Source organism: Calonectris borealis, chromosome Z (assembly GCF_964195595.1).
Source record: "Calonectris borealis chromosome Z, bCalBor7.hap1.2, whole genome shotgun sequence".
NCBI classification, from domain to species: Eukaryota; Metazoa; Chordata; class Aves; order Procellariiformes; family Procellariidae; genus Calonectris; species Calonectris borealis.
In genome coordinates this window covers 73641791-73662773 of record NC_134352.1, presented here as the reverse complement: position 1 = coordinate 73662773, position 20983 = coordinate 73641791, and the positions used below count along the sequence as shown (strand labels likewise).

At 42.1% G+C, this 20983-nt stretch overlaps 2 protein-coding genes across 4 annotated transcripts in view; one reads left to right on the top strand and one right to left on the bottom strand.

The window, feature by feature from the left end:
- LMBRD2 (LMBR1 domain containing 2) overlaps positions 1–7475 on the bottom strand; it is a 29437-nt gene extending 21962 nt beyond the window's left edge. Inside the window, exons 1-2 of one of the 3 annotated variants that reach the window (XM_075136874.1) lie at positions 7177–7474; positions 6693–6773 (exon numbers count right to left, since the gene is read on the bottom strand). The gene's annotated coding sequence lies outside the window, so the exon portion shown is untranslated. Of the gene's footprint in view, positions 1–6692; positions 6774–7176 lie in introns of all 3 variants that reach the window. The other 2 variants (XM_075136875.1, XM_075136873.1) reach the window with 2 other exon arrangements.
- Positions 7476–7529: 54 nt separating this feature from the next.
- SKP2 (S-phase kinase associated protein 2) lies at positions 7530–20381 on the top strand. The gene is made up of 10 exons (XM_075136880.1): positions 7530–7641; positions 8616–8884; positions 10484–10595; positions 10879–11022; positions 11571–11705; positions 13027–13125; positions 14701–14828; positions 16468–16519; positions 17215–17322; positions 18530–20381. Exons 1-10 carry the CDS (start codon positions 7634–7636, stop codon positions 18741–18743), a joined length of 1269 nt encoding a protein of 422 aa, XP_074992981.1. The 5' UTR covers positions 7530–7633; the 3' UTR covers positions 18744–20381.
- Positions 20382–20983: the final 602 nt, after the last annotated feature.

Genomic DNA, 20983 nt, shown 5'->3' with positions numbered 1-20983 from the left:
AAAAAGACATTTTAATTACATTAAAATCTCTGGAAGATATTTATGCAGAAAAGAGTTAACAGACATTTTTAAACATATTAATAGACTTTTCTTATTTCACGACAAGAACTCTGATCAGATGAAGAACAAGATTCTCAGCAAGCTGCTTTGAAGTCCTCTGTAGAAATCAAAATACCATGTCATTCCAATTTTGTCATTTCTAGGAACATATTAGGACAACTCCTCTTCATCTTCTTGATATACAATAGATCCAAAAGTCAAATCTCTGTCCTTGAATATGACTATGAAGTCCAGTATAAGTTCAAAAGAAAATCTATTCTGCTCTTTTTTTTCTTTTAGAAGAAATCAACTAATTTGGGCAAAGAGTTACATGTTTAAATTGAATGTTTCTGGAAAGCTTCGTTAATGGACCGTTCCTCAACTATGCATTTAAATTCTGCACTCAGAGTTAATAGCGCATAAAAATACAGCAAAGTGTAAGTTAGTCTACTTGTGACGTACCTCTTTCAGGTTTGGAATTTCATGTTATAAGAGGTAACGTGCTAGCTAATTCACCTTCCTACCCCTCTTCTGTTCTTCCTCAGAGAAACAAAGGTCTCAATTCATTCGTTATTAGTCTTGCCATAATATATTTTTGCTTTGCTCATCCTTTGTATTTAGTTACTCTGTATTATAGTCAGAACTGCTAGAAATGCCTAGAAAGTTCATACATCTTCATATAGACATGCTATTATGCAAAGGGCCAGTAAGCTGCACAAATCTATTAGGGAAAATTTCACTGACTTGTTACATCATAGTTAAACTGTTTCTGATCTTTTTAATAAGCATCGTTTTACCACAGGCACATCACACATTTAAAAAAAAAAAAAAAGTTTATTACTCTGGTCAGGTTGACTTCCTTCTCCATCAAGATTACCATTCTGGCTGGTTTGATTTAACTGAAATAGTTTTTGCTATGGCTTCCCCACTGTTGAATTTTCAGTGCTTTCATTTTTCACTGGAACTTTGGAGATTTAAAAGAAATGCTACTACTAAAATTTCCCTCAATTTACTTTTAAATCCCTTCATAATTTGTTAAAGTGAATTATTTCCTTTACTAATCTCTCAGTATACTGCTTAAGCATATCTGTTATGTATGTGGGCACTAAGCAGTGAAAATTGTCCTATTTCCACCAAAAATTCCGAAGTTTGTGTTGTCAGTATTTCCTTGAGGACACACACAAAAATTATTCTGTGATTTTTCCCCAAAGATTTCTTTCCTCTCATTTCGCTACTTTCATATTTAATTTCCAAATAGTGAGAGCAGTCTGTTTACTCCTTATCAGCTGTTATACACAGAGCATCCCATATTCTGAAAATAGCTCGAGTTACCTTGCTGATTCTTATCAAAGATGCACACGCTTACTTTTTATCTTCTGCCTTTCATCTAATGTGTTTCTCAAATTATTAGCATTTCTGTTAGGTCAAAGCATCCCCTTACTATCTGCCTGTACTACATTTTGGCTAGATCATTTGTAAATCATGAATGCAGGATATCTAACCTATTTCTCAATCACTTATTCTAAGCAAGTACTTGTCTATTCTATCGTGCCATTCTTGTTTCCTCAGAAAACAGTGTCTTTTGTACTGATAGTATAGTAGCAAATTCCACCAAAAAAAGAATGGAAAAGAAATACTATATATCAACTTTATTAAGGCAGTTCTATCTGACATATGTGGCTTTGGGTGCCCCTTACAGCCACACCTTATGCTTTGTAAACAAAAAAAAATTATACAGCATACCCTCCATTAGTCACACCCATACAATTTTTTACTACAGTCACACCTAAAAAGCTGCTATCAAAACAGAAGGTGAAAAGTTTTTGTGCAAGATGCTGCACTCAGTTACTAGCATGAGGGAACTTCCAAAAAGATTATAAACATGTAATGAATATGCTAAAACAGACAGGGAATTGAGTCCTACCACAACTTAATTCACTTTCAAAGCCAAAAGCAACTTTGCAGTTACCAAACTACATTTTTCTGTTCTTCACCTGGTTCCTATTTTAATCACAAAATACAAAATGAAAGGCCTATTTTTTACAAGAGTGCAACTGATGACAAATAGAGTTGTTCTGAAGTAAATGTATACACATTTTCAAAATTACAATTCAAAATTTTTAGAGAGAAACTGCTTAAAACTAATTCTCAGCACAAATAGTTTAAATGGAAAAAAATCCATAAGGTGAGAAATGCAACACTTGAGAGGAGCACTGACTGTGAACTAAATCCTGCCTAACAGGACAGCCGTATTTGGGACCCATGCTACTAGAATTATTTGGGTAAGACCTTAAAATATATTACTGCAGGCTATAAGGCCATGCCTTCCTGTGGCAAGCAGCATTTGCCTCTGAACCTGGCTGTTAGCTCAAAGAAAGGTAAGCTCCTCATCCATAACTCTGTTTCTTCATTTTATTGAGATGGGCTTCTCATTATTAGCACACTCCCTAGAATCAGCTGGCTGAAATTCCTGAACCCCTGAAGAATGTTCTCCTGAGATCAATGAACTACTTCAGAAGAGTTCTCTCGTACTGCACAACTTTCAACTGCTTAGAAGATGCTCCTATTAAACAACGCCAAAAAGTAACAAAATTCCTTACTCTGAAGGGAAAAGTATCTATTAGCATAGAGAGTTTCTGGAGAGTAAGGCAGCTACGGATTAATACAAATAAGATCAAAAGCGAAACACTGGCACTAGAAATGCAACTTAACCAATAAAAGACAAGGACATGCTCTTGTGTAGGCTTAGGATTTTCTTGCTTTGTTTCAGACATAGACAAAATCAGTAAGTTTTTAATTTTGTGAATGGAAGAGTTTGGTTACCCCCATATAGGGCATACATTTCAAAATTCTGACATGAAATCTTCTAGAGTCCAAACCCAGCTAATAACTCTTTGCAAGCACCATAAAGGGCTCAGTTCACACTTAATTCCCTTGGAGACTCCCTACTACCAACAGTATTAAATTACCTTGCCAACCTCAAGACTAACCACACTCATGACCATCTACATTACAGATGAACTAACTACTCTGCCTGGTACAGAAATACTCAAGTTACTAAATGAAACAGCAGAGAATGAAAAAAACCACACTTTCTTAGAGCTTTTATATAGCACCAAATTTAACAACAAAGACACTCCAATATCATATTCTTAAAGAAGGTCTAAAAAGGGTGGAGCATACCTGTGAAGAAAGTACCTTGGTCTCACTAAGATGGACTCCAATACCCTTTTAATCAGAAATCCCAGATCAGCCTGTACCACAGTTTTGTTCTTTTCAAACTTTGCAGGAAAGCACTGTACGAGCAGATTGTTCATTTTGCAGACTAATGTAAGTGGTACTTAAACCTTCCCAGTCAGTCTAGTATCACACTTTCTGCAGATTTCTCACTGCTGCCCTTGACACTCTCCCCAGCTTACTCACTTCCTCTGCACTGAGCTGGAACCCACGCAGTATCCCAGCTAATGCCTGAAGGCCTGAACCGAGGGTAAACACTGCTTCCCATGCCTTACTGAAATGTATACATAGAAGTATAACCCACATGATGTTCCCTTCCTGTATTCAGCTCATTATGCCCCCCAAATTCTTTCCCTCTAAGAAACACAACACTCTTCTCTATCCTGTATTTGTGTAGTTGATTGCTCCTGCTTAAGCGCAGGCACAAACTCTACTCATTTTTACCCTTTCCCCTCCCACAGCCTTCTGAATCTTCAAGGCATTTTGATTTCCACCACTACACTCAAAAAGGTCTGCGATTCCTCCTAGCTTTGTGCCTTATTAAGTTTTAACAATCGCATCATTTCATCACAGGAACTCTTAGTGAAAATACTGCAGTAGTTGACACGGGACTGGCCTCCTTAACCACAACAGTAGCTGTTCCCAACTGTTCTTCCCCAGCAAAAACATCTTGAGAGACAGAATCAAAAGTCCTATTAAAGACCAAACACAAGACATCAACTGATCCTCTCACATACAGTAGGCCTATCAGTGAAATAAGTTAGATTACTTCAACAATTTGTCCTTGACAAACTGATGCTGTCGTTTACTCAGCTATTATATTCCAGATGCTTACAAATAGCTTTTGGTCCAGAATTTTTTTCAGGAATTCAGAAGGAAGCAGACTAGTCTACCAATCTGTAGTTCTCCCTGTCCTTCAAAAATTAGTAATAAAAGACAGACACCATGCTTCTGGTTTTCATATCTTTGGTACCTCAGTCATTTTTAGAATACTACATCCTTTTTTTGTTGTTGTTCTTGAAGCATTCTCAGGTAAAGATCATCAAACAGATTTGGAAAACTTGCATTTCTAGAAATCCTGCCTATTTGAGTTAAAACACTTGAAGAACCAAGCAGCTAGAGATTTCCTTGCCTTAGTCTGTATTTTAAACAGCATAATTACATCGGAAAAAAAAATATCACCAAGAAAGTTATCAAACTATGAAAGAGATATCAAAGACAGTAATGGACAAAACTGAGTGAGAGCCACAGCACACCGAAAGAAACATCTGTGCACCGCCCACCTCAAGCTGAATTCACAACTCAGAGGCAAGTATGAACTGAAAGCTGCCATATCCAGCAAAATATCAATGGCCAGTTCAATAATGACATTTTGCCTTTCTGTCAGGGAATAATCTGCTGGTTCCTACTGAGTTTCTTCCAGCATGTTTCACTTGGCAAAAGAAAAATGGTATGCCACAACACCTGTGATAGGTTTCTGAAGTCTGCCCTACCCTGCAAAACTATGCTGTTACGAATCCTAAAGTAAGACTTCACTTTAAAGACATGATTAAACCTTTTGGACTGATAGAACTGCCCCACACGAAGCCTTTGTCACTTCATCTTTAAACAACAAAATGGGCTAACTTCATATTTTAGAAATCCTAAAAAGAGGAGAACAAGAGATCAAGCAACAATAAAAATAATCCCTTCAGCCATTTTCATATCCAAGTCTGCTTAGTGTGTTTTTGGGGTTTCTTTTTTTGTTTGGTTTTGGGGTTTTTTTGCTTGTTTTGTTTTTTTTTTTTACTTCCTTATTACACATTGACCCTTGCAGCTTGGGGAAACAGTAAGTATTTATAAGCAGATAACAGATAGACGAAGAGCTTCTTAATCTCAGCGCAGTGAGAAAAGTATCTAAAGGAAGAAAATAGCCATGAACTGCCCATGAAAACTGACCAGAGAAGTTATCTGACTGCACTATTTGGGAGAAATAACCTCTGAGATGAATCATGAAAACATAATTTGCATAGCTTTGTTTTTCTAAGAAACACTACTCAGTCTATGTACCGATTGATATTTTATTAGTACCTGTAATTTCAATGATCTTGCAATGAAGAAAAGATTTTAAATTGATTAAACGTTTAATTGCTTGTATATCAATATTTAGGGAAACAAATTTTGTATCTGCTAATGACAAGAAAAAAATAATAAAATGCTGCGCTGACTCCATTCAGAACAGCAGTATTCTCCAATATGGTAAGAGACTAGATTCTCCACAGAAGGACTTAATAAAAGACAAATGCTTTAGCAAGGAACATAGAGATTTTTGTGTTCAAAAGCAAGCATGGGCCATCAGTACAAAACCACAGGAAGTTTATTTGCTTTACATGGCGCTGTCTTGTCCTCTAATAAAGGATATTAAGTATCACAGAGGCTGATGCTTTCACAGGGTTTAGGGGAACACTCTGGAAATAACACATTGAAGAGAACAACTTGATTGGAGGAACTAAAATAGAATCAGATACAAAAGCTGAACAGTTGCAATAAGAATCTAAAAAAAGAATAGAAATTGCTACCTGGGCTGCCAGACTAATGCACTCACACAAAACAGGTGTCAGTAAGGCAATCAATCACACAATTACAACCTTAACATCGCATTAAGACAAACTTAGACTATGGAGTAATCCAGAGCTTTTTAAAAAATAATTTGATTTTACCCCTTTCAGCAAATTCTTCTTTTAATTTCTCACGCATTAATACAGAAAAGTGAAAAGATTGACAAAAAAAGGGGCTGCTGAACACGTTAAATATAATCAGCTTATTTTTTTAAACTAAAAAAATCACCTCTTTCATTTTATTATCCTCAAATAACCTTCAAACAACTGTTCCATTACTTTAATTAAAACTGGAAATGGTTAACACAAATTCTTACTTAAGATTATACAAATGCCAATTTGAGTGACATCATTGCCTGTATCTGACTTAATAGTTGTGTACAATTTGCCACGCGTTCCATTACCATCTTCAGTTTTATACGCACATCTCTCCATCGTTACACAGTAAACAAAGGACAGCATTTACAAGCAAGTGCCTGACTAAGAGCGCAGTGGTAGGTGTGTTCAGAATTAGTTTTCCATCACCACCAATTTCAAAACAAGTAGTCTGGAGAAAAAGCATGAAAAGCTGCATTACTTCAAGAAAGTCTGGCATAAATCTGAAACATGGTGTGAAAAGATTGCAGAGTTTAAACTACTGTGGTTAGGGATAGGACCAGAATACATTGGCAGTCACTCAATTTCAGGCCTTCACAGTGAAGGCGTTTCCAAAACGCAGGAAAACCTTTCACAGTAAAATGCCACTGTCAGCGCGATTCTGGTCTTCCAAACCAGATACCGCCACTGCACATGAAAGCTGATGGCTATATATCCACTGACCTGTAAGGAGCACAGAATCAAAGTCTACAGACACTTAGCAAACATCAACATTCATGCCTTAAACGTACGTGCTCGGGGTCCCTGAAGGAAGGAAAAAATTAGGGACTAAGAGCAGAAAAACGAACACGCCGATTCCTCCCGTCCACCTCGCCCCTCCCGGACGGCCCCAGACACTGCCCCCACCCACTCTCGCTCCACTTCCTACTCAAAGCCAGCCCGGGACGTGCCCAGGCCCTCCCCGCTCCCCACCCAGGTCACGCACGCCGCTCGTAGCGCCCCGGCAGGGAGCGGGACGCGGCTGCACCCCCCCCACCCCCGCCGCCGCCGCCGCCGCGCCCGGCCCGGTGCAGGCCCCCGCCCCCCCGCACCGTGACTCGGCGCTGCGGCACCCCCGCGGCCGCGGCGCCCCGAACCGACCCTCTCGCCCGCCCGCCCCAGGCCCGCGCCCCCCCTGCCGGTGCCCTGGGCGGCGCCGCTCCCTCACCGCAGGCCCCCTGCTCAGCAGCCGGTCCCTCGCGGGGCACCGCCGCCCTCCATCCTGGCTGCCGCCGGCCTCCACACGAGGGCTCAGATCGCCACGCAGAAAGCGGCGGCCGCGCCCGGCTCCTTCCGCGTCAGGGCGACCGGGGCCGCTGCCGCCGACATCTGCCCCTCGCCAACCGCCCTCCGGCCCCAGCGGCGCTGACGTCGTCATCGCCCCCGCCCCGGAGGCGGGCGCAAAGTACTGTGGGTACGGCCCCTCCGCGCTGGGGCGGTCGGTGGGTGGATGGGTGGTTGGGGGAAGGCGTGCGGGCGGCGAACTACAACTCCCGACAGGCTTTGCGGTGGGCGCCGACCGGCTTCCGGCCGGCTCGGGGAGCCCCGCGCGCGCGGCGGGACGGCGCGGTGCTGAAAAGCGCGGGGCGCGCGGAACCGCCGCCGATGCACCCGTCCCCGCCGCCATGCACAGGTACGGGGGCGGGTGCCGCGCCGCACCGCGGCAGCACTTGCCGCCCAAAACGGCGTCCGCGCTGGTGGGGTGGGAGAGAGCCGCGTGGTGCCCGGGCTGTGCGGGAGCCCTCGCGGGGGTGGTGTGCACGGGTCCCCCCCTCTGCCCGGGGGTGGTGGGCTGTCCGTGGGAGCCCCGGGAGTCGGGAGCGCGCAGGGGTCGCGGGGGAGCATGCGTGGGTTCTTGGGGTCCCGCGAGTGTTCGGGGGGGGGGGAGGTGCATGGCTCCCCGAGGTGCCTGGATGTGAGACGTGCGTGGGTCCCTGGCGTGCGTGCCTCAGGCTGGTGGGGGGTGGGGGATACAGCATGCGCGGGTCCCCGGGGTCCCCGGACCGCTTCTGTCCCGCCCCGCGGCGGGCGGCAGCCGGAGGTGGAAACCCCCCCCCCGCCTCCGAGCATCCCGCAGGGCGGCGGCGCTCGGGCTGCCCGCGCGGGACGGGCGGGGCGGTCCCACGCGCTGAGGTGCGCTGCTGGCGCCCAACGGCCGCCCCGCGCGCCTCCCGTGCGAGGGGCCCCCGCCGCGCCTGCCCCGGGCCTTCCCGCCGTCCCGCCCGCACCCTGCCAGCAGCAGGGTGCCGGCCCCGGCCCTTCCTCGGCCGCGCTCGGATCCCCGGCGCGGTGGAGGCTGTGCCGTGGCACCCCTGCTCGATCGGCTCCTTTGGCCAGTCCCCCCCGCTCGCCCCCTCACTCCGCCCGGGAACGGGGAGCGCTTAATCCCCGGAGGGTTGTGGGCGTGCGTCTGCCTGACCGAGCACGTGCCTCCGCTGTGGCCCCTGCTTGTGCTGTCCGCGCCCGCAGCTTAATGCCAGTTACTGCCCTGCGTGGGGATGTGGGTTACGTGTGACTGTGAAACGCTTCTGTACGAGGAGCCCCATCTCGTGTTTGGCGCCTGTCTGGCGGTACCTTCAGAGCCCGCGGGTTTTGCTGTGCCTGCAGGAAACACCTCCAGGAGATCCCATCCTCCAGCAGCAATGTTTCCAGCAGCTTTACCTGGGACTGGGACTGGGACTCCAGCAAGACCTCAGAGTTTCTCTCGGGCATGGGAGTGTCTGTCCTTAAGAAGGACAAGCTGGGCAATGAAAACACGCCGCAGGACCTGCTGGTGTCATCGCCCTGTCCTCCTCAGAAACGGCAGAAGGTGAAGGAGAAGGAGAAGGACTTTGTCATTGTGCGCCGGCCTCGGCTGCTCCGAGAGGCAGAGTCAGGTACCGTCACCCCGGTCCAGGTTTATTCGCCCTTCAGTAGAGATGGAGAGTGGGCATCACAAGTCATTTGTACTTTATTCTTTGCTTTTTTTTGCTCTTTCCCAGCAGAATATCACTTCTAGATCTAGTGGCTTTCAGGCTTGGGCTGATAGGTCTGGTTTTATGTAAGCCTTTAAGCAGAGGTGTGAGTCTGGCTCCAGAACTGTGGCCCACGTAAGCCGTGGTTGGCTCCTGCCTAGCCCTGCCAGCCCCTGTCTGTGTGCCAGGGGTTTGTTCTGTGCGTCCCTGTGTCTGTCTGCTCTTGCTGCTTGGGACTTGGGTGGCACCTTAGCCCATCAGGGCCCTGAGCTGCATCTGTTGTGCTGCCCAAGGCACCCCTTCCAGGAAATATTTCACCATTTCATACCAAGCGGGGCCAGGCTCCTCACAAAATACAGCTGTGGCTGCCAGATGAATACAGACTATTGGCGCTGCTGTCCCCAATATAATTTTGAAACTCAGGGGGACTTGATTTTTTTTTGTTGTTGTTGTTTTTAAACTTAAACATCTAAGAAGTAAGATACTTGGTCCTCGAGACCAAAGGGATCCAGATCCACATCTCTTGCAGTGCAGGCTGTGGGATGCTAGAGGGGCAACATGTCTGCTCCTGTTGGAGCTGAGCTGTGAGTAATGCAAGGGACCCTGCCAGAGAACGACAGGGAAGGTGCATCAAAGGGTGTAAAGCTCCTGGGCTGGAAAGAGACTGGCAGGGAAAGAGCAGGGCTGTAACCTGAGGACTTGGGGCAGTTAAAGAAGGGGTCATAGGATGCTGGGGTTCTTTCCCCTGTATCAAAACATGTTTCCAGTCTGCACCGACTGCAGAATGCAAAATAAACAGCTCGCTCCAGACACCAGGCTGTCCTATGAAAGGTGGGAATGCCCTCAGACAACCCTGCTTTTAAATAAGACAGAGTGCAGGGTCATAGTCAGCTGTTTTTGAGCTCCACCACCCAGAAATCTCCCATGTGAATGGCAACACCTTCTGGAGCCCTGTATCTACTCATGAGAAGTTGAGATCACACCACATCCTTTCAGGTAATTCTTGGGGGGGTGATAGTTAGCGTGCATGTTTTAAGGAGCAGTTTGCAGTACCTGCTTTTCTCTGTGTACCATGCAAAAGCATAGCTCACCTTGGGTTCCCTTCTGGGATCCTGACGTGCATAGGAAGGATGGGCATTTCAGCAGGAGAAACAAAAAAAAGAGGACTGTACAAGCCTTAGAATACAAAGGAAGTAACTGAGCTGCTCGTTTCCAAAATGTGAGTATGTGAATGAAGATTATTGTCTTTTTTTTCAGGGAGATTGTTTTTCCATAGCTTTATTATATATACTGGCTTGATGTTATGGAAAGCTTTGCATTTGCCAGTCATACCTAGGCAAAGATGGTAGTAATATCTTCCTACTATGAAGAGCTGGAAGGGGGGTGAGTAGTGGGCTGATGTCTGTATAGCCTAGAGAGAGACTGTAGAGGTGCTTTTAACAACCAAGCCAAACAAGGCATCTGATCAGCAGGCAAAAATGAACCAGCTTTAACTAGAATATGTTTGCTCTTTCCCTAAAGGTGTTTCTTGGGATGCACTTCCAGATGAATTGCTTTTGGCAATCTTTGCATATTTGCCCCTAAATGACTTGCTAAAGGTTTCCCTGATTTGCAAGAGATGGCATCGTCTTTCGTAAGTACTACTTTTCATTATTTAGTACTAAGAAAACCTTTGCTTCCATAGATTGTTAAATGATCTGGTTCTCATCTTGTTTATTCATGTATAATTCAGTTTATGCTTTATGTGGGTTATATGTATGTATAATCAAAAGATGGCTCACATATTTTAACATTAGTAAATTCTGTTAAATAGCTTTCCCTCTTCTCAGTCTTTTGTGACACCGAAAGCTTTCTGTGGTTGTACTCATAGTTCTGACCCTTTCTAACTCACTAACAAGTAAAATTCTGTGCCTTAGGTTTGATGAATCTCTCTGGCAGACTCTCGATCTGACTGGTAGAAATCTGCTGCCAGGAGTGATTGGACAGTTGCTGCCTGCAGGTGTTACTGTATTCCGCTGCCCAAGATCCTGTATTGGAAATCCGTTGTTTAAAACAAGCAAGTAAGGCTTTTTCTGCATGTTCTGGATCTGAAACCACGTCTCAAATATTCACAGTTTCTCTGTGTATTTTCGCTTTTAAGGTGTCCACCAGTAGTAGCATTTGTGCTGTCTCTGGAGTGTGGAAGAGCTGATCAATGGTTAGGCATGTGTTGAAGTAAGAGAATCTGCATTCACCTGTCAGTTATTTAAAACCAAGTTAATGTGATTTTTGAAAGTATCAAGCACCATCATCCACTTCCAACCAAGAATTGTCAGCATCTCCAGCATTTTTATATGGGAAGCGCAAAAAAATTATTTAACTCCAGCAGGATAGACTTTCAGGTGTTATGACGAATCCTGTAAATGCCTTGAGGATACAAGTTCTGCAGTTTTGACTGCTAGCTTAGCAGTAGGCCCAGTGAGACATAGTATGTGCAGCTGAATACAATAGTATAATTATTTTCTGCAAGCTTTGCACAGTTTTAGTGTATGGGGTATATTTATTGTATGGGGAATTTGCGGAGCAGGTTTTAATGCAATTTTAGTAACCAGCCTTTCTCCTTTTTTAGACCTCTCAGAGTTCAACATATGGATTTGTCGAACTGCACAGTGTCTGTTGCAGATCTCCAGAGTATTCTTTGTCTGTGTGAAAGGCTGCACAACCTCAGCTTGGAGGGACTAGTGCTTTCTGATGACATTATCAAGTGAGTGACATGTTTGGGAATATTCAGTAAATACCTTCTCTTTGGTGCTATCATTTTGTGCAGGCTAGCAAAAGAATGCAGTTGGGAGTTGTTCATTGTGGGAGTCTTTTGAAATGGCCAGTTTTAGGCACCTCACAGAGCTAGCTGGCAGGCTAGATGAGCTGCCTCTTTCTCCTCTATCCTCCAAGAGGTGAAGTGAGGAGGAAACACCCCTCTGCAAGAGTGTTTCTTCGTGGCTTTTTTTTTCATTCCCCAGAGTAGGAGGAGCCTGGAGAAACTGCTAATCTCTCTAGGGTTTATGTGTCAATTGGCTGTTCCTGCAGCCAAGCTGTACAGCAGAGCTAGTTTTATTTTCCCATTTCTGTGCTCCCAAGGGAACTTTGCCTTTGGCATACAGGTTCTTTTCTATTTTACGGGGTCTCAGCAGCTCTCCGACCAGATGCTCCTTGTGTTTCTGCACTATTTCTCACTCCGAGTGTCTGGAAAATTACAGATTCTGTCAAGCAGATGAACTGTTGCTTGGTTAAACTGGAAATACACTAATGGGTGTGCAGTCAATCACATCAGGTGACTGTGGAGGTGCCAGGGACCATAGGCCAGATGGCAGAGACTCTGGGCATCCTGCTTTCTACTTTTGAGCTTTCTGATGCCTTCCTCACACTAGAGGGGGAAAAAAGTAAAAAAGAGCACAAATAATCCAATATAATTTGGCTTTTGATACCAGATAAAAAATATCTGAAAATTGGGTACTAATTAGGCATCATGATGGAATTTTATTGCCTTGTGTACAAATGTAGATAGGTGGTATAAGGGTTTTTCCAGGTTTTGCCAACTGCACGTCTGCTCTAGTCCTGCAAACAGATGCATTCAGGGGGATGCTATTTGGACATGTGTGTTATTCTGGAATAATCTCCATCTTGCAGAGGGGTGACTTCAGAAATGGGATGATTGCTTTGTCTTCTGTAGAGGTATAGTCATCTCTAATAAGCTGTGGTGTGTGTTTAATGGCATACAACAGGATAAGGTGAAAAGAAATTGTTTCCTTTTAGACGTAGCAGTTTATAAATATGCAGACTTGTCAGGAATGTCAGATAAATAAGCAAGTATCCCTTTCGAAGTTGTACCGTGATGCAGCAAGTACAGAGTTACCCTTAGTGACTCTTAGGTTGGTCAGTTTACTGAAGATGCATTGCTGCATGTTTAACGAATAATTCTGTGCCTGGGATCTTAACTCTTGTTAAAAACAATCACACATCCTACCAATGCAAGCAATGTTCCAACATATAAATTTTATCAGACTTTTCTTTTTTCTTCTCTACAGGAGCATTGCTAAGAATCCCAGTTTGATGCGACTAAACCTCTGTGGGTGCTCAGGGTTTTCTGCAGAAGCCTTGGAGCTGATGTTGAGCAGCTGTTCTATGTAAGAAGAATAGTTTTTGCTATTCCTGCTTATTGCTATTCCTGAGAAAAAAGATCCTTTTTATTTTTTTCCATAGGCATCCCAATTGTACTTGTCTCTATCTTTTTTTATGAGTCTGTTTCTGTTCCTAAATGCCTAGCAGTTGATTTATTAGCTGAATAGTCAGATAGTTTCTTTCCATCAAGCTATTTTCTTCTTTAATAGCAAAGATGTACTTCAGTAGTTTTTCATGAGTTTCCTTAATCATCCTTAAAGGAAGTCTTGTTTGTGGGTAAGCCCCATTTATGTTCCTTTGATTATCATGTAAATTTGATTTTCTTAATGAAAGCAGTATGTGATCCTCACAAAGTGAAAGTGTGTGTTTTGAAACTGGTTGCAAAGGGAGCTCTGGGACTCCACTTTTCAGAGTACAGCATGAATAGCAGAAAACATTGTGCCTTTCAATCCATGATAGAATAATCCTTCAGTAACCTTCTACTTTATGAAGCACTGTGTTCAGATTGACAGCTCCAGTGATTAAACCATCTGTTGGCAGGAAGTCACTGAACTGAGCCCCAGTCAGTCTGGGATTTATATCCTGATCTTTCTGCTGAGTTCCTGTGAGATGCTAGACAATCTACTTAATCTTTGCTTTTGCAAAAGCATGTTTTTAATCAAACTGCAAGTTAATGGACAGGCAAAGCCTTAATCTTTCTCTGCCTCTCATGGGTAGATAATGCTTTCTATTGCTTTGTCTGATTACTTGGATCATGAGCTCTTTAGAGAATGGCAGTCTGTACAGTGCACAGTGAATAGCAGATGGCAAACCTGATCCTAGGAATGCTAGTAGTAATTTAACTGTTTTTTTTCATTTACATGGAGATTGCCAGCTAAATGCTCTAGTTGTGCTCTTCACTGTGTCTTTGTCCTCTGGTTACGTCTACACCACCTGCACACAAAACAAATAACTTTGTCCAAGCCCCAAATCGTGATAGGCTATAGGTAATCAAGCATGTAAAGAGAGTTAAGGTCACAGTAGGGCCAATGCTTATATAAAACTATGAAGTATTTTATGCTAATTAGGATTAATTGGTCATCTGACCAATGCTAATAATGGATAGCCTTTTTTCCTCTCAATGTGAACATCTGTTCAGTAGTAACAGATTCAGGTCACAAACCCAGAAGCAAGATGAAAAGACGGTGTCTCCCTGTGGCAGTCCCCAGAGAGAACCCTTTCACTTCCTAAGATACTATTGAATCATTCCAGTTGGAAGCGGCATTGGGAAGTCAGTTTAACCTCTTGCCCAGAGCAGGGTCTAAATTCAGCACTGGCCAGGTTTGTGAGGACTTTCTCTGGTTAGATCTTGAAAACCTCCAAAGACACATTCCACAGCCTCGCTGGGCAACCTGCTCCAATGCTTAATTATTGTCATAGTGAAATTTATGAATGTCATGAGTAAGTTATGAATACACGAAGTTGGTAGTAGGTGTGTTACACGTTTTTGCCTTAAAAGTATCAACTGTAATAGATAACATCAGAACTCAAACTGTATCTCAGTCATTCTTCCAAACAACTGTTTATTCATTTGTGTGTAGGTTGGAGGAGCTTAACTTGTCCTGGTGTGACTTCACAGCCACCCATGTCAAAGCAGCAGTCAATCATGTTACTTCAAAAGTAACTCAATTAAATTTAAGTGGATACAGACAGAATCTACAAATACCAGGTAAACAGCAGCATGGCAAACCTTTATCCCACTATGGGATAAAGCAGCAGGCTTTATATTTTCTTCTGGTTGGCATCCGCTGTGTGTATAGAAAAATCGTGCACTAACACTGATTTTGTGCTCTGTGTAGCTTGATGTTCTTTGCTGTCAGAGAATCTTACTCATGTCTCTGGCTCAGCCATGAAGGGTGAGACGATTTGTCTTCTGAACTTAAAAATAGTCAGGTGAAAGCTCATTTCATCTTCAGTTGAAAGGTATAGTCCTTACTTCTGAAGTACATCCTGGAAGCAGGATACACTGGATCCCATGTTCCACTGTGAACTGTAAATTAGCCTTCCAGATACTGTTCTTGGAGCCTTCTTAAGGCTTCTGCTATTGTGGCTGCTTGAAGGCATCTTCCAAAAGAGAACAGTCATAGTAACTACTTGAGTTTCAGCCTGATGTGATGTCCTACAGATACCAGTTAATTTGGAAGGCAAATAATCTCAGTAATCAACGTTAACTATTTACTTGCTAATAGTTCTAGGAGGGAAGGTTGGGTAAAATTGCAGGGTAATAAAAAATGCAGAGAAATCTAGGTCTGGGGACAGGGCACAACAAAGTGGACAAGAGCATAGATAAAAGGTGAAAAGGCTTCGGTGGTAAAGAGAAAATAATTTTCTCAATGAGCAAATGTGACGATAGGGCATTGGCTGACAAGCAGGTAGGTGATACACAAGCTGTGACCTCCCTTTTTTCTGTTTAAACGTCACAGAGACCTCGGCATGCATTCCCTTGTGGGGAAATACACCAGTCGTCTTTTTATCTCGGCCCAAAACCTGTAAATAAACATGCTACTAATGTCCTTCAGATCAGGAATTTGAACCTTCTGTTGATCTGACCATTAGAGAGAATGTGCGGAGCTCTTCTGTTTGCAAAACACTTTCTATGAGTAATTTTACTCTGTTTCAATGCAATTTATAAGGCATAAGATTTGAATAGTTCATAGTCATTGTAATTTAGGTATTGTTTTCTTTAGTTTTGCGCGTGAATTCTGAAATTCCAAAATCCACCTTATTAGCATCTTGCTAATAATAGTGGCCTTTTAGGTGATATCTGAGCCACACGTGATTCTATGTTATTTGCAGACAATGAAAAGATGGTCTCAAGAATTTGCAGTTTAAATCAGGAAATCCATAACTTTCATGAGGAAAGAACTTTCTATGAGTAAAAACAGATGCCTGAAGAACTGGATGTTCTGAAAGGGTATTTCATGTGTGAAAAATTTTTGGTATTTTTTCATTACATGTAAGAATTTCGGGCATCTCACCATTACTGTGTCTCAGTAGATTTCTACAGCAATATCACTTGAATGATTCACTTGCTAAGTTGCTCGCACAACTGACTTTTAGGGACACTTCTTTGGACTAAATGGATCTGTTTTGCTGAGGATTAAAAAGATGTCCCTGTAAGGTATCTTGATAGGCAGACTATATGCTGTAAGTCTTAAGTGTGAATCTTTTTACAAAAAGTTGTGCTTCCAATTGTGGGGTTCCAGTAGAGAGGATACAGATCAACATATATGGAAGTGAGTAGGCTGTGTAAAGCATGTTCGTCTTGTTACTGAAAGATGGACTGACTGTGTGTGACCTCTTTTCAGACATTAAAACACTGGTGGAAAGATGTCCTTTTCTCGTCCATTTAGATCTAAGGTAAGAAGACCTGTGCAGCCAGTCCTTAAATCCTGATGGTTCAGGGGATTGCCAATTCTATTATATATCAATAGTGCATGATCGTGTAGGATTGCACAACCAGAAAATACTTTCTGTGCTAAACCTACAAAAAATTTGCTATCTGGCATGACCTAATCTGGAGCAGGTAACTAACTTGAAGATTTCTTTGTTACCTCAGCATAAATTTTACATACATACAGATTTGTTAACTAACAAGTGATCATAGTCGATAGGTAGAGTGGAAGGAAGCATTTAGATCCATACAGTTTATGATCCTAGCATCCTAGAGAGGGTTTAGTTCAGCTCTGATACAAATTTGTTACTTGGCCATACAACTGTAAAAAAAAAAAAGTGTATTTTGGTTTTGACCTAGTCAGTTAAAATATTTTGAAATCTTGATGCGTAAAGTAATTGCCTTTTCATGGCATGAGTTCTGCTGCAGAATATCTGCCTGCAGAGAAGCTTCTGCTTCATTTGCCCTTCAGTGAAAATCAAAATGCCTCCCCCACAACACGCACACTAGAAATGGGTTACTTCCATATTGAGGAAAAAAAATACCTCAGTGGTAGAAAAAGAAGTTGATATTCATGAAATTTTTCAACCTGAATTTTGGAAACACCAAATTTACTGCTGCTTTATACTTAAACCCCTATTTCGTGTGCTCTCATGTACAGTGACAGCGTGATGTTAAAGCCTGAGTGCTTCCAGTATTTTCGTCAACTCAACTTTCTACAAGATCTGTGTCTTAGCCGATGTTATCAGATATCACCAGCTGCCTTAGTGTAAGTAATCTCTAAATGGCTTTGGTTTGCTATTCATACAGAGGATAAGTTAATTTAAACTTGCTTTATTTTAGGTTTAGAATTGCAAGAACTGTTTTGAAAAACTTATTGGTGTGAGGAATTATTGGTATGAGGAACTGAGATAAAATAACCTGACTGCTAGAGCATGTACCTTTGAGAATCCAGGCTGGAACCAAAGGTATCTGAGATAATCTTTCCGTGATGTCAGTCTGTACCCATGGAACTTGCTGCTCAGTACATACATCATGTCTTCCCTTAATGGCGTTATGCTACTGGTGCTCATTACTGCGAGGTACAGCTGGAGGTTCCAGTCCTGCCAATGATCAGTATTGGTGTCAATATTAGGCTTTCAATTACGCAGCAAGGAAGGTATAGTCCTTTGGAAAAGCTAATAGAGTTGACAGTACTTGATGACTAGCTAATCTGTTTATATTCCTTTGCTTTTGTGTGCACCTGTATCAGTTATTGGTTGCCACTGAAACACAGCGTAGAGTTACCTGCTTGTGCGTTTTTTCTGCCTTTTATTAGTATAGCAGCTATCCATTTCAATTCTCTCAGGAAGGATGTCAATCCTAAGGATATGATCAACCACAAGAAAAAGGTTGTGAGAGGAACAGGACTATCAAAATGGGAATCTGAAGAACCCTTTCTGTAGCAGTGTGTGCTGTCATGATGATAGATTCCAATTTTGTCCAATACTTGCTTATAGATACACAGTTCACATGATGACTGGGCAAACGTGAAGCAATCAAGAAGCCAGGCTGGCTACTCACCAAAACGTCGTAACAAATTGGAGACTGATAGTACCTAGGGGCTTGTGTCCTCTGAGCCACATCCTGAAACTTCATCTGGGGCAATTCCTTCCACTTGTTCTAAATATTTAAGTCCAGGGAAATGAAAGGGGAGGAACCAGTTTGTTTTCACTATGTGTGAGAGAGAGAACAGCAAGAAGCAATTTATTCAGCTGGTTTCCTGAATTATTGGTACAGAGAACTAGTTTCAATTAAATATGTGCTTTTAAAAAGTAGGAAGGGGAATTTAGCTTAAGTAGTTACCTCACTTCTAAAAAAAAAAAAAATAAAAATAATAAAAAAAAAAAGTAGAAAAACAGTTACCTAGTTTGGGTACAGACTGCAAAAAAAAAAATTTCACGTTCATGATTAATTTCGTATTTTTCTCTTTCTAGAGAACTTGGTGAAATTCCAACATTAAAGACTCTTCAGGTATTTGGAATAGTGACTGATAGCTCCCTACAGCTCCTCCAGGAAACGCTTCCTGACATGAAAATCAATTGTTCACACTTTACAAGTATCGCAAGGCCAACTATTGGCAGTAAAAAGAACCATGAGATTTGGGGCATCAAATGCAGATTGACGCTGAGAAATCCTAGTGGCTTATGATCACGTACAACGCACTGGATGCGATGGACACACTGTGTGTAGTGAAGCTCCTTAAGAAGCAGAGTGCTGGAGCACCTTTAATCACAGTACTGTTATTGTAAAAAGCCTTCTAACTTGCTCTTACGCCTTAATGTAGTTTCATAAATATTTTTACAGTATTTTTTTTTACTTAAAGCCTTTAGAAATCTGATGATCTGTGAGCAATTGTAGAATTTTTCTCTAAGTCTTTTTTTTTACAGGGGAGCTTTTTTTAAAAAAATATTACGAAACAATTGTAATTAAACAATGTCAGCCTCTAGCAACTGTTGCAGGTTCTGATGCAGCTTTTGTTGCTCTAAGGTGTTCTAAAGGTGCTTTTGATTAACTCTTCCAGCTCTACAACTCTCGAAATGGCTTGTAGAGGTGCTAGATATTTTAATAAGGCTTATTAAGGAATTGTCTTCGTCTAAGTTTGCAGAACTCAAAATGAATAATGGTATTAAACCTATTCAAATCCTTAATTGAACAAGATGTACTGTAAGATGAGAAGCTGTTTGAGAGGGACAGAGGACTGAGTCTGAATTCACCAAATCTGAAAACAGTAGATAGGGGATGTCTACACAAAAGCAACTAAGAGACAGCTCAATACTGTACAAGTTAAGAAGCAGTATAAAGGAGCTACAATGAAGTTTTTCTTTAGCAGGCCACAAAGGTAACATCTGTTTTTAGTATTCTTCATTGTTAGCAAAATACAGCCTGAACAGCCCATTCAGAATAAGCATCTGTAAAGTAGATGCTGGTTATCAATTGTTTCATGTTGTGGTGCTAGGTTTTCTGATTAAATATTACAGAACCTGAATGTAGCTTCTGTAAGCTTGATCTCAGATAAAACTTCTTTAAAACGTTCTCTTACTTCCTTTAAAGAGTAAGATGCTTCAACTGCAACTGATAAATTGGCAGAAATCTTGCAGGAGGAGGGCTCAAATGGTTCTAGATCTCAGACCAAAAACAAAACCTGGGACTGCAGCATAAGAGTGCTGAAAGGAAGAGATGCTTTGGTGCTATTAAGACATAAATTTTTCTTTTATAATAGCTTATGTTTGTAGTATCATTTCACTTCTTGTATCTGTAACACTAACTACTACTGTCTAGTGTTGGGTTTTTTTTTGAAATCACATGAAAAGCTGAGTAACTGTCCAAAACAAACCAACCAAAAAAAAAAAAAAACAAAAACCAAGCCCAGACTAATGATAGGGACAGGTAATAACTTTAAAATTTAAACGTTGATCTCGGTTTATCATCACGTCCTCGTGCATAAGCCTGCAATGTCCCAGCAGGTATAAGCGTTGGCTGAGAAGTCCTAGGGCAAAGCGCACCTTGTGTAGGGCATCAATATGCTGCTGTTGTTCCCATAAATGCAGTAAGCAAGCAGGTGGTGAATTTATTCATGGATGTTTAAGGTTGGCCTACAGTATTACTGTAGGGCTGTTACATAGGTGTAGTGTTTCCCATCTCAATCTGAAAAAAAGAGTTCAGGAATAAATACCTGGTAGTACAGAACAGATTAATTACTGTGGAAAGATTGTATGTGTACTAGAATTTGATATTTAACTTTACTTTCTACTGTATAGCAAATACAGCATTATCTTGTTAATCTGTTCTAAGTTGTTTTGGTTTTTATTAAATTTAAGAGTGTCAGTAGCACTTGCATCACTAATGGGCTTGTTCCCCTTACAAAGGAGTTAATGGGCAACATACATATCTTGTGAAAGCTGGAGTGGAGAAGTGATGGGAGGTTGGAGGACACTGGATATTCTACTACTTCACAGTTTGCAGCCTTAGGTTTATGCCTTAAATTACTTCAAGAAAAAAAGTTGCAGTACAGCACTATTGTAAATTCTTCTCCGTATGCACAATGTAACCCCATACAACTTCTCTTGCATTTAATAAAGATCTAAGAATTGCTATATTGTACAAAATGACTGATGGATGGGAGAACGCTTTCGCTGACTTCTCACCAACTTTGCGTCATGGGTAAAAAAACAAAAGAGAAATTTGTCCAAGCAATGTCTAAACAAGGGTGGCTTAGAGGACAGGATGTTATAACCAATATATTCAATATTTAACAGACCGTGCTTTAAAACTGTGTACAGAATTGGGATAGTAGTATGGCTTTAGCTAGAAGGAATAGTCCTGCATTTGTGGGTTTTTTTTAAGTCCCAGGTTTGGAAGAGGACAAACATTTCTGTTGCATGTCTATT

Bases quoted from the DNA above. Each gene is read 5' to 3' on its own strand.
- SKP2 (XM_075136880.1), top strand. The intron at 11,023-11,570 runs GTAAGGCTTTTT...CTCCTTTTTTAG, and splicing joins CCGTTGTTTAAAACAAGCAA to ACCTCTCAGAGTTCAACATA. The intron at 11,706-13,026 runs GTGAGTGACATG...TCTTCTCTACAG, and splicing joins CTTTCTGATGACATTATCAA to GAGCATTGCTAAGAATCCCA.